Raw genomic sequence first — 13,949 nt, forward strand, 5'->3', positions numbered from 1 at the left:
TATCTGATGAGAGGTGTAAGATCGGGTCTTGGGACTGACAGGGAAGATACTAACTCACACATGCCTCTTCAATGAGGCAGTGTTAGTACAAGTTCAAGATTTGAATTCAGATTCATGTGAACTTTAAGAACGTAATACAATTTTACATTCTATTTGAACTAAAGCTACACAATTTAAATTCAAATTCAAATCACACCACACACCCAGGTAGGGTTTTTAACAGCTCAAATAATCAAACGCTCGCTCGCTCAAGCTCGAAGACTATAGTTTGAAGATTTCCCTCCAATCATAAAATCCTTTCACCTCCTTGAGCTTCCAAAACACAGATCTCCTTCCACGAACGCACTCTACAGGATGAAACCCTAAGTTGCCTCACTCTCCCCTTAAGGGAGACCCACAAGGAGAGAGAGAAACCAGCAAGGCACTTTCTCAAAGCCGTTACTACCCTGCCGTGGGTGGACAAATGACAAACCCATAGGAATAAACTAGCGCGAAACTCAATCACTCAAATGACTTTCCATCTTCACCAAGCTACATAGACACAAGCCTTTACCCTGGTGCTTGGACACCATTTTTGAGCATCGTGGCAATGGGAAATAGGCCGGCTGCTACTAGAAATTCATTCCATAGAAAACAAAAACCTGCAGTGGCACGCATGGGATGCACGAAGGAAGGCGCTGATGGCTTGGGCTCAACCACTCACAAACCATGTTGACAAAATGTGCATGCGTCGTCATTCAGTAATTATAATATCAGGGTATGCCTCCACTAGAACACCTGGTGTCTGCTGAATATAATAGGAACTTCCTTGCTTGCCACTCAAAAACAACGAACAAAATTTATTTAAACAAAAACAAAAAATCACCATAGTTTGGCAATATTGCCACCTTTAAGTGACATAAAAACAATTCAAAGTCAAACTCAACAGAGAGCTCTACATTCAAGAACTAAAAACAGCAGTAATTTTGAAGACAAATATTAGGATTGACTGCACATAAATGTACAACTTTTTAAAGTAAGTCAAATTACAAAATAAGCAAGAACATATGGTGCACTGCATTCAGTGGTACATGGCAAATCTGAAGTTCAAACAAGAACTATGAGAGTTCGCTTTGGCAAACCCTTTTTTTTTCCCTCTTTTTACCTCGGCATTCCTTAGAGAGTGAAGTCCATCAAACATGTTTGGGACCACGCTTGCAAAAATGGAAAGAAAGTTGTAACATAGGACTCAAAATTGTCTCTCGTTGGGGAGAAATAAACAGGGGACCTTCCCCTCCACGGGTCAGTATGATGCCTGTTGTCCCAATTCTACATTGTTGACGTGGGTCCTCCTCTGATATAATGAATATGAATCAATTTGTCACATGTCTATAATTTATGAAACAAACACCCGAATACAACTGAGTTTGAAAAGTCCCCCTTTTTAATTTCCCTCTATGGGAGGCAAACTAACTTTAAAATTTCCCTCATGTCTTTACAATCTGCCTTTTATATTACATGTCATTTTATCTTTACAGAAAGGATTTCTAGCTCTGGAAAAAGATACTTACAAATTTTCCATTGATGTGGAACACGGAGAGTTTTTAAAATATTCCCCATTGTCATATAAGGTCAAAGCTCTTCCCAAAAAATAAGTCGAAATCAATTGACCACATTACAACTAAATTCTCATGGGAGATAATTCAGAAGCACACTGCCGTCGTACGAGTGCTGGAAAAATGACAACGGGCAGAAGGTCTTCTCCGACCAATCCAAATTTCAGAAATTCTGCTCTAATTGGCATAGAATTAGTGGTTCTTCGTATTAATTTAATTAAGTAATATTTGCATATACAATTCCCACAAGTATTGGACTACTAGGTGTACAACTAGTGCTACAACTACCAACTTTCACCTCCCTTGACCTGCTCATATCCCACGCATCTAAATTAAGTCTCCACAGTTGTTGTATCTTTGGCGCCCTTCAGATGCATTGACCATCTAAATTCTCCTTGACAAAATTTTATAACCCTATAATTAATATTTTGTAGATTGGGAATCCGACCATTAATACTTATGTAAATTTGGGAACATATTTGATAAATCTAATCGAGTTTTTGTTTGGATCAATGATTAGAAGTTCAAATTTTAAAAGTTGGAAATCCCATACAACACTCCATATAAACCATCATATCTGGACCGTACCTTAAGTTTTTTATATAAAAAATTTTAACCTAATGAATAAATAAATAAGCCAATTTAAACATTTTATTTTGACGAAGCTAAGCTAGATTAAAAAAAATTATTCTACGTTCCTATTGTTTAAGCCATTACATTTGCGCCCAATATTTAATTTATGTTACGAGATTTTTAGTGTATCAAAAACTAATAAAAGTATTCTAGCTAAGAGATTAATTTATAAGGTGTAGTGCTCGATTTGAAAATAATCGATATAGCTTAGATAGGTTTACCTAACCTAAGTAAACCAAATTAGAGCTAGTTCAAATTAACAATGGCCTACTGCTTACAGTTGTGATTGACATTCCCATAAAACATTAAATAAAATAAAGTACAAGCCCACCTAACTAAATAAAATAGTGCAAAAGGGTAGAATATAAGCATACATGTCTGTCCAAACTCATAGGAAAGAAAAATCAATGAAGCAAGAGAAATAATAATAAAGTACTTCTGAGTTATGGGAGTTTCGCTTAATTCAAGTTTATCGTTTGAAGTTGAGGTCTAATATTTGATTTTTTTTTTTAAGTTTAAATTTTAATTTTGACAAGATATTAAAACTTATTGTTCAATCGAAGGAGGTAGAACCATATTTTTAACTTGATTCCTTCATCATTTCCGTTCAAATGTTCATTTCATGAAAATAAACTTAATGAACTAACTTGAATATAAAACTTATGAATTAAATTATCACATTTTAAACTTCGAGCATAAAAGCATAAAACTCGGTAAAAAAAAATAGAAAGATTTGTACAACAATTTACCCAAATAGTAATTAACATTATTTCTAAGCAGCATCTAAAAGATACACTAAAAACATATGATTATTAATAATAATAATAATAAACAGTTTGGAGAGTGGAAAGAGATATGTTTGAAGAGATTACAAACGCCAAATCCTTTGGGAAAAAAATAAAACATTTAAAATAAATGAAGCAGAAGAAGAAGAAGAAGAAGAAGAAGAAGAAGAAAATTGAAAGGTATTAAGTCAATTCTTATCATTTTCTATCGCAATCATGCCGACATGCATCCACTTCCATGGATTTCAACAATCGTATATATATAATTATATATATTAGTTTTGTTTAATTGATGCAAAAACTTCTTTCCTCCTTTCACACTTGAAGTTGTTGAGAAGATAAAACTAAGCATTTAAGCTGATCAATTCTACTTAAAATTACTAAAACAGAGTCAATGAACTACTCCTTCTTTTGCAATGCATAGTTAGAAATGCATAATCCTTTAATCATTTACGATTTTTTATTTCTAGGCGTATAAGAAGGAGAACATATAATAAAATAAAATAGACTTCGCCGCTGGGGCGAGAAAATCTTTGCATTCTATGAGAAAAAAACGACAGCAGAAGGAAAAAATGTGGAAAGAAAGGGTGAGCAGATGAATACGTGACGAGAACAGAGGAAGACGAATGAGAAGTAGAGTAGGGTTTCAAGCATGCATGGGTTTGGAATTTGAAATTAAGGACGGACTTTGAAGATGGAAGGAGTGTAATGGAGGTGATCATGACACACATCACTGCCCTCCTACGACTGCACCTTTCTTAATCATATGTATGACTTTTGGCCCCTCAATTTCAGCCTCCAAATATGTATATTCACCTTTTCAACAAAAATATCTTCCAGCCCTCCCCCTCCCCCTCCCCCTGCTGTTAAAATGTCTTAATCTATTTTGATCATGCGGAAGAAAGTACACATTCATGATTCATGTGTGTGTAATATATCTTTTATACATATTTGTAATTCAAGATGACAAGGAGGAACCAAAAAAAATAAAAAAGAGTCAAAAGACTTTTGGGGGTGTGAACTCAAGATTTTCTTGATTCAATGACTAAGGCTTGAATTTTGGTGGTTATGACTTTTCATTTGAAATAATATTTTGGTATTGAATCGAAAAAAAAAAAATAAAGAGGTAAGTCCATTATTCCGGTGGATTAGTGGAATCTCAAAAGGGGACCTCACACATTATTAATGCAACATTCTTAGCATTCTTTCTTTTTTGGGAAATATTAATTAGACCCTTAAAGTGGAACATACTTCCAAGTCAATTAAAGAACTGTACATAAGAAGCGACTTGAAATGTTAGAAGGTACGTACCGCATGTTCCCCTGTTCTCTTCATTCATTGGGTTTCTTCTGTTCATTAATAAATTACATATTCGGATTTTCAAAATTTTGGACCCGCCGGATCAGATGTATTCTTCGTCGCAATTCTTGCCGGCCAATATTTGCCCATTTGGTGGGTGGGTGCCTATACATATTATTAAAATAGAAGCACGTGTGAGGACCAGAGAAACGCACGACTCACATATAATGCTGTATACATAATGTTTGCATTTGATTTTCACTTCAAAAGCAGGGAACAATAATTTAATTTTAGACCATACAAATTTGCCTCAACTATTGAAATTTTTTAATTTAGTGTACATCATTGTTCATGTGTACCGTGTATCACATGAGTGTGCGTTTCATGCATACAGATTGAAGCTTTAAATTATATAGATATACATGACCAAGTCAAGGAAAAGTTAACTTAATGCTATTAGGCATGCATGACCCAAACTGGTTGGATGATTCATGCATATGGTTTAATTCATAAGAAAGACTTGTAAGATACAATTGATTTAGAACTCACCAATCAAATGAAATGAGAGGTATGATTCGATTAATGTGAATCCAGATAATCTGAATCACACATCATTTGTAATTAGCGTTTTTAGAAACTTTTTCTGACAGGTATTTCCCATGTATATAATTACAGGATGGGCCCAACCTGGTGTGGCCCAATTAGCCGGTCCTAGCTAGCTTCGGGCTAATGGAAATTGGTCCTGCTTAGCCATGCGAAGCCCAATCATTCAGTCCGGACCCGGGTCAGAGCCCATTACACTAGTTGGGCTGATGGAGTAGAGTACATTTCCGGCCCAATGGACCCAGCCAGATGGGTTAACAGTTCAAAGTGATTTGAGATTTCCGTCTTTTTTTTTTTATTTTGTTATATTGAAAAGGCATGTGGGTTGCGGCTAAACAATATGGATTAGCCCCATAAAAATAGGATTAGCACCATTATGATGACTATCAATGCATAAACAAAAGGGTTATTGAAATCAAACTTATCATGTAATAAGGAGAACATTATAAAAAACCAAACAAAACATTTCTTTTGATCCATCTCGGCTATATTTTCAAATCAAAAACTATCATGTAGCAAGGAAAACAGCATGGCACGCCATACAGGAAACATTCCTTTTCATCTCTGCTGACCATTTGTGCCCAAAGTATTATCTGATGAGATGGTGTAGATCGGGTCTTGGGACCTGACAGGAAGATACTAACTCACACATGCCTCTTCAATTAGGCAGTGTTAGTACGAATTTCAAGATTTGAATTCAGATTCATGTGAACTTATAAGAAACTTAATACAATTTTACATTCTATTTGAACTAAATCTACACAAATTTAAATTCAAAATTCAAAATCACACCAGGTTAGGGTTTTTAACACTCAAATAATCAAACTCTCGCTCTCAACTTCGAAGACTATAGTTTGAAGATTCCCTCCAATCATAAGAATCCTTTCACCTCCCTTGAGCTTCCAAAACACAAGATCTCCTTCCAAGAACCACTCTACAGGATGAAACCCTAAGTTGCCTCACTCTCCCCTTAAGGGGAGACCCACAAGGAGAGAGAAGACCAGCAGGCACTTTCTCAAAGCAGTTACTACCTGCCGTGGGTGGACAAAATGACAACCCAATAGGGATAAAACGTAGCAGCTAAAACTCAATCAACTCAAATGACTTTCCATCTTCACCAAGCTACATAGACACAAGCCTTTACCCTGGTGCTTGGACACCATTTTTGAGCATCGTGGCAATGGGAAATAAGGCAGGCATGCTACTAGAAATTCATTTCCATAGAAAACAAAAACCTGCAGTGGCACGCATGGGATGCACGAAGGAATGCAGCTGATGGCTTGGGCTCAACATCAACCATTTGACAAAATGTGCATGCGTCAGTCATATCAGTATTATAATATCAGGGTATGCCTCAAACTAGAACACCCTGGTGTCTGCTGCAATATAAATAGGAACTTCCTTGCTTGCCACAAAAACAAAGAACAAAATTTATTTAAACAAAAACAAAAAATCACCATAGTTGCAATATTGACACGCTTTAAGTGACAGTAAAAACAATTCAAAGCAACTCCAACAGAGAGCTCTACATTCAAGAACTAAAAACAGCAGTAAATTTTGAAGACAAAATATTAGGATTGACTGCACATAAATGTACAACGTTTTTAGAAGTGTAAGTCAAATTACAAAATAAAAGCAAGAACATATGTGCAATGCCATTCAGTGGTAAATGGCAAATCTGAAGTTCAAAACAAGAAACTATGAGAAGTTATCTTTGGCAAAAAAGATAGATGTGTCGACAGATATTGAAACATGTGCTGCTGTGAAACTTGCGGGAAAAAATCAAAATTTTCTGGCAGCATTCAATTACCATCAAAGCAGAACCCCCCAAAAAAAAAAAACAAAAAAATTACACAAGCTGCAGTAGATATAATGATCTCACTTGAAGGAAGATTTATCCAGAACTGGCCAACTTCTTTTGTGAAAGCCGATCACAAGCTGGTTCCTCATTTTTGTCCATGGCCTTCCTTGCTAGCTCATACCCTGCAAAGTTCATGGCACCCAGAGGAGCAATCCAAAAAAACCTGGGTAGTGCTCCTTTGAATAAGCCAAGGGGTCCTTCATGACGGAGAATGGAAAAAGCTACCATTGACATTGACACAGGCCGACCTGGCACAGCAGTCATCATTCTAGTTTTCATAACATCAAAAGGTGTTGTGACAACAGCAGCTAGCCCTCCAGATAAAGCCCCAACTATAATTGTTTCCCAGGGCTCCAAATCCCTCTGCAGAAGCTGCTGGGCAACCTTAAAAATGGCATACAAAAAACCATGGTAGTCAATACACAAACGAAGACCAAACACCTATTTTATTACTCACATTGTCATGTAAATTAAGATAAAATGGAATGAGCTCACAATGGGCAACGAAAATATAGGGAACACTACACTGGGTAACCAGACTAAATAGCCAAACCACCCAAAATGTTTCAACACATAATCCACTTTAGGCTCCCCAGTGTGGCAACAAAAGTATTTTCCTCAAAAACACCAAAGAAGCATTTTAAAATCTTCTCAAGCACAAGTCAGGAGAAAAATAATAATAAAGTAGTCAACTACCCATGTGCATTTTACACATGATTCAATTGGGAGAATAGCTAGGCATGAGATATACATGGCATGGTTAGAGATAGAGCTAGAGTTGAGGATGTTTGTCCCTGCCTCTTTGTGAAAATGTAGCCTTATCCAAGAAAAATTGAGGAACAAATTCCTATCCCGCCTTTACTTTGCTTTTTTATTGCAAGTAATTTTTACATACATTTTTTTTGGGGGATGAACTACTTACACATTTTATTCTTACCCAGCATTTGGGACATGGAATTCAAACTCTCATTAGATTTGTGTGGATTTGGAGAACTTAGTATAAAATTGCATTGAGTTTGTTCCAAATTCATGCAAATCCAAATCCGAGACCTGAACAGAAGTGCAACTTGTACACTTCATTTTGCACCAAGTGCAGAAGAGGAAAAACTTGATACTTGCACAATTCAGTAGTCACCGGAAAAATAAAATAAAATAAAATAAATAAAAAATAAAAAATAAAAAAATAAAAATCCTATATTAGGAATGCAGTGTGCCAAGTCTATCCTAAGTTGTGCAACTCATACACTTCATTTTGCACTGAAGTGCAAAAGAGGAAAAAGTTGTAGTAGTAGTCGTAGTAGTAGTAGTAGTAGGAGTAGGAGTAGTACCCGCGTGGAATCAGCTGGGCCATTTGTACACTTCATTTTTCTCTAGAATGCAGAAGAGGAAAAGCTTGAATACTTGGACTATTCAGACATGTCTGTGAATTCTAAGGTTGAGTAACTAGACAAATGTCACGAACTTGATACCCTGCACCCTGACAATCTCACTTGAGATGCATAGGTGTGCATAGAAGGAAACAGAATCAAGGCAAGTGCTACATCGCACAGGAAGTTCGGTTGTATTGGAATAGAAAAGATGGTATTACATCTTGCCCCTACAGAGTTTTGAAGACTCATACTCTGTAGCGCATCTCATTGTAGTTAAGACCACAGTATCACATGGTACTACACATCACACATTTAAGGGGCCGTTTAGTTGTAGAGAACAGTTCTCATTTTCCATTTTAGTTTTCCAAACAATTAAAAAAAAGTTAACTAATTTTTTTTTTTTTACAACAGCTATATGAAGTAAATCAACACTAATAAACAGTTTTGACACTATTTGGTTGTGGAAATAGTTCTATTTTTCATTTCTAATTTTTCAAATTACAAAAATGTCACCTTGTTTTCTAGTTTTCCAAATATATAGAAAAGTTGGAAAACATTTTTTATTATTTTTCTAAATTTCTAACTCTTACTTTACATATGGGAGGATGGAATTTAGATCTGGGACTTTAATTTGTGTGGATTATGCATAGAGTTTCTTATAGATTTGCACAAATCTTAATTCAAGCCCCAAAATCTATGATCCCAAATTTTATCTTATACAATTTTCGCAAAATTGAAAAACAAGTCGTCTTTTTTGTAATCATTTTGAAATATAGAAACAAAAATGAAAAAAAATTTGCAAATTTAAAGAAACAATTTAATTTATACATTTTCAATACAAATCTTGAAAAAAGAAAAAAAACGGGGGGGTTAAATTTTATAATTCTTTCAAAAACTTAAAAAAGAAAGATGGCGAAGTTACTTTAGTAAGCTGTTTAATGAAAACCAAATACAAACTTAAACTTAGATCTGACAAATGTGGAAAAGACTAAAAATATGACATTTATTCGTAAAATTAGAGTTAATGAAGTTAAGTTTACACTAAAAAAGATGAAAAATGGGAAAGCTATAGGACCGGATAATGGGAAATGCTTAGGAGACAACAAAATTATATGGTTAACTAATTTATTTAATATAATTATAAAAACTAAGAAAATGGCATATGAATGAAGGAAAAACACTTTAATACCTATATACAAAAATAAAGGAGATATTCAAAATTTTAATAACTATTGTAAAATTAAACTTATAAGAATCATACGATGAAACTATGGGAAAGGGTAGTTGAAAAAAGATGATTTTTCACAAAGTGGTGACGAAACGTATAACTTGTACAAATCTTTCCATTTTCCAATTCGTACCGATCCATTCGTTCGTAAAGCTATTTACTCTAGTTGTAAGATATCTAATGAAACCGTCGCTGGAATTGAGATCTCATTCAAAAAGAAAGATATCAAATATCTGTTTTGTTATTAATAGGCCGGTAAAGGAGAAAAAAGGCTAGAAAAGAAGGTCTCAAAAAATCAATTTGGTTTTATGTCTAGGAGATCTACCACAGAGGCTATATATCTTTTAAGAAGATTAATGGAAAAGTTTAGGGAAATAAAGAGGGACTTGCATATGGTATTTATTGACCTAGAGAAAGCATATGATAGCGTACCTAGGGAAGTTCAATGATGGGTTTTAGAAAAAAAGGTGTATTGTGTAGGTATACTAATGTCATTAAGGATATGTACGATAAACTAATGACTAGTGTAAGGACTATAAATGGAGAAACTAGAGAATTTCCAATCATGATAGTTGTACATTAAGGATCTACTTTGAGCCATTATCTTTTTGCTTTAGTGATGGACCAACTAGCTAAGAGTATTCAAAATGAGGTTCCACGGTATATGTCGTTTGCAGATGATATTGTATTAATTGATGAAACCAGGGGCAGAGTAGAGGCTGAATTAGAATTATGGAGAGAAGCTTTAGAATCTAGAGGCTTTAGGATAAGTAGAAATAAGACATAGCATATAAAAAGTAATTTCAATAATGGTAGGAGAAATATTGAAGACAAAGTTAAACTTGATGATGATGAAATAAATAGCACTTGTAGATTTCGATGCCTTGGATCTATTATGCAAGCTAAAGGAGAAATTGAAGATGATGTAATGCAAAGAGTTAAAGCAGGTTTGGGTAAATTTAAGAAGTGCTTCAAGTGTGCTTTGTGATCATAGAATACCCTTAAAATTAAAAGGGAAGTTTTATAGGACGGCTATAAGACCAGCTATGCTATATGGATCAAAATGTTGAGCGACGAACAAACAGAATATCCAAAAAGTAAAAGTTGACAAGATGATAATGCTTAGATGGATGAGTGGTATGACACTGAAAGATAAATTAAGGAATGAACATATTCGCAATAAGTTAGGTGTAGCTCCTATAGAAGATAAGATAAGGGAGGGACAACTCAGATGGTATGGACACTTGCAACATAGGCCACATAGTACGCCAATGAGAAAGAGTGAGTTAGTTACTGTAGAGGGCAGTAGAAGGAGTAAGGGTACACCTAAAATAACTTGAAATGAGATAGTGAGTGAGGATTTAATAGCCCTGAATCTGTTAAAAGAAATGCTCCATGATCGCATAAATTGGCGAAAAAGGATTCATATAGCCAACCCCACCTAGTGGAATTTAAGGCTTGATTTTATTTATTTATTTTTTTTTTTTTTTTGTTGTTGTTTCAAAAACTTAAAAATGGAAAACAAAAAATGTTTTCCAAAACTAAATAGGCCCTAAACGTTTCTTTACCACATGGCATACACTTCGTTTCCATTACACTCCATAACCTCTATTATCCAACACATTTCAAATGTCATAAAAGCTTACACACTACACGGTACTTAGAACCTGTGTTAAATATATTTAGAAAGAACTACCTAAACCAATGAGATTGCAAAGTATGAAAAATCTGTATAGAAGCAAAATGAAAACATAAAAACAAATAAATAAATAAATAACAAAAATACATAAACATTTATGTATCCTAATCATATGTACTTTCATATCTATCTTTTCTTTTTTGCATGTATAAATTCTGCAACACATGTACATGCACACACTTATTTACTGAGCTCAAGAAAATTAACTAGAGTTTATCTACAGAAAAACACACCTTTTTGGACTCTGCATAGAGGCCCATACCAGCAACATAAAACGGAACTTCTCGGCAAAGAGTAGCACCAGTCCCACGAAAGAAACCCTTAAGACCATCTTGATGCCAAGTACCCACAATAGCCTCTCCCACATTGTCAAAGATGCCTGCCTGCAAACGTTGCTTCAATACTTCACATGGGATTCGCACTGCCGTCCCCAAGACTGTGCTACAAAATGATGCTAAAGATTGAACCTACACAATGCACCAATAAATATTAATTTACTCTCTGCTTTCAAAACATTAACAAATTGGTAATCAAAGTATGCTACAACAATTCTCCCAAATTAACTCCAATCTGCCCCACCAACCCCAATATTGCACGTGATACATGCAAGCATGCATGCACACATGCACGAGCACAGCTTGAAATATTTGCACACTATAAGGTTAGGTGCCAGCCTGCCAGGAAAGCATGACCAGCACCATGATCAAGGTGAACAAGCAAACAGCTTTTGCCATAATCAAGGAGAAAGAAGTCTTGTTTTCTTAGACTATTTTGCTCCTTATAATTTCAAAAGAAAAATTAGCACCATTGACCTGGCCACCTTCATAAAAATAGTCCCTGTGTGTACTTTATTAATGGATTGTATGGCACAAAAAACATCTACATAAATTGAAGATGTACCTCAAACTGTGATATAACACTATCTCATCAGTCAGTGGATCTTATAGAAAAGGAAATAAGACTGTCACTCAAAAGATCATGCCACAGAAATCAGTAGGGACAGTCAGCTAACAATCTATATGCAGATAAGGATGCTGGCATAATTGGCAATACACTCAGAAAAGATGATGAAAACAGTGAATATCTTTCAAATAATTTAAAAAAAAAAAGTGGATGCACGATGAAGGATAACCAGTTGAGTATGTTTTACATGTAGACCAAAACACAGAATAAGTTAAGGGCCATATAAACAAGATTAATGATAAGAAAAGAGTAAGCTGGCCAAGGTAAGATAACCATAAACAGAAGTTGAAGAAATAAAGGACGTTGATGTAGTTAACATTTTGTGCTCGAACAAATATTGATACAACGAAATGGTAAAACAGGATTAAAGTTCCAAACCCCTAAAATTATGGATAATCAAGCAAGGAATTACGATCTATTACTGAACATTTTGGAATATTTACATGATAAATAGATAGTATGCACACATACATACATAAATGAACAAATACACAACTGAAAATAAAAATAATAAACAATATGAACAGTAAGAATTGCAAACTTGTGAGCTTTTTTTTCGGTTAACAACAAGGCACTGCTTGGGGGTCGGAATAAATTAAACACATGACAGCTTAGGATTACCACATCTTGGGCAGGGCCACAGGTGTGGTCTATCACTTGGCTCAACACTGCTCATAACTAAACCTTGAGCTTCAAATGAAGTTTAAGGAGCAAACCAACAGAGATGAAATCCTATGCACACAGAATTTTCAGACACAACGAAACGAATGGGGAAGGATGATGCTAATTCAAAGTTCTACTGTCTACATACTGTTAGCAACCAAAAGAAAAAGATGCAAAAAAAAAAATGTATGGATACCATACATTGATAGGATTAAAATAAGTAACCACTGGATCAAAACATTTCATAAATATATTGAAACATGTCAGAAATCTATTCTCCTTGATAATCATTTGGCACACATTTCAGATATCTATTCTCCTAAATAATCATTTGTGCCAAATAGATTGCAAGTAATATTTTCACACAAAGGAAATAAAACTTGTTTGTTTCATATGCATTCCTAGAAATAGCCCAGACGCATAGAATGTCTGCCTCATTTGCCATAACATCTGATTGTACACTTGACAGTGATTTCATTGCTTGCTAATTTCTCTAACCTCATTAACAGAGTTTATCTATGTTCATGCAGGTCTGATTCAGAAGTCACCCAAGGCAAGGTCAAAACCAGAATAATAAACACACTACATTGTTCCTGCTGCTGAAACTAACACCCTCAGTGATGCGGGACTGATTGGCAGCAGAGAATCAGCTAGAAAATTGCGCAAAACTAAGAGGAAAGTAGAAAATCAAAAAAAGGCAACAAAAAATAAATGGGAAATATAAAGAGAAAGGGAAAATCAAAGCAAGACCCAGTTTAGAGCTTCATTTTCAATATTTAGATCTGCGCCTCATGCTTTCATAGGCTTTCTCCAAATACCAAATAAGGAAATAATAATTTGGGAAACAATAGCAAATCATAATTAATGGAACATAATTGCAAATCCCTAGATGCTGAAAATTACATAACCAAATCCAATCATCCTAAATTATGCCTACACATATGAAAAACATAAAGATCTCCAAGCCTTATCTTGCTCATACGCAACCTCTTGACATCCCTGTCACTAAGCTTTTGGGATAATTGGTGATCAAACATGGTATCAGACATCTGGTTCCAAAAGGTCTTAAATTCAAGTCCCATTATATGTGCTTTCTCCCCCATCATATTTTCTGTAGCGCACTTTGCTCGCTCCGTATTTGTTCACTCAATCAAGCTCAATTCATTCATCTATCCACGTGAGACGGGGCATGAAGGGCAACTTGGATAGCTTAATATACTTTGTTGGGCCCATAGTTACCTTACCTGGGG

At 35.0% G+C, this 13,949-nt stretch overlaps 1 protein-coding gene across 1 annotated transcript in view; it reads right to left on the reverse strand.

The window, feature by feature from the left end:
• Positions 1–6,470: 6,470 nt before the first annotated feature.
• Positions 6,471–13,949, reverse strand: part of LOC131165958 (calcium-dependent mitochondrial ATP-magnesium/phosphate carrier protein 1) — a 28,234-nt gene continuing 20,755 nt past the window's right edge. The window contains exons 7-8 of the mRNA XM_058124145.1: positions 11,307–11,540; positions 6,471–7,160 (exon numbers count right to left, since the gene is read on the reverse strand). Of these exons, the coding sequence (XP_057980128.1) occupies positions 6,810–7,160; positions 11,307–11,540 (585 nt within the window). The 3' untranslated portion in view covers positions 6,471–6,809. The remainder of the gene's footprint in view (positions 7,161–11,306; positions 11,541–13,949) is intronic.

Source organism: Malania oleifera, chromosome 10 (genome assembly GCF_029873635.1).
Source record: "Malania oleifera isolate guangnan ecotype guangnan chromosome 10, ASM2987363v1, whole genome shotgun sequence".
NCBI classification, from domain to species: Eukaryota; Viridiplantae; Streptophyta; class Magnoliopsida; order Santalales; family Ximeniaceae; genus Malania; species Malania oleifera.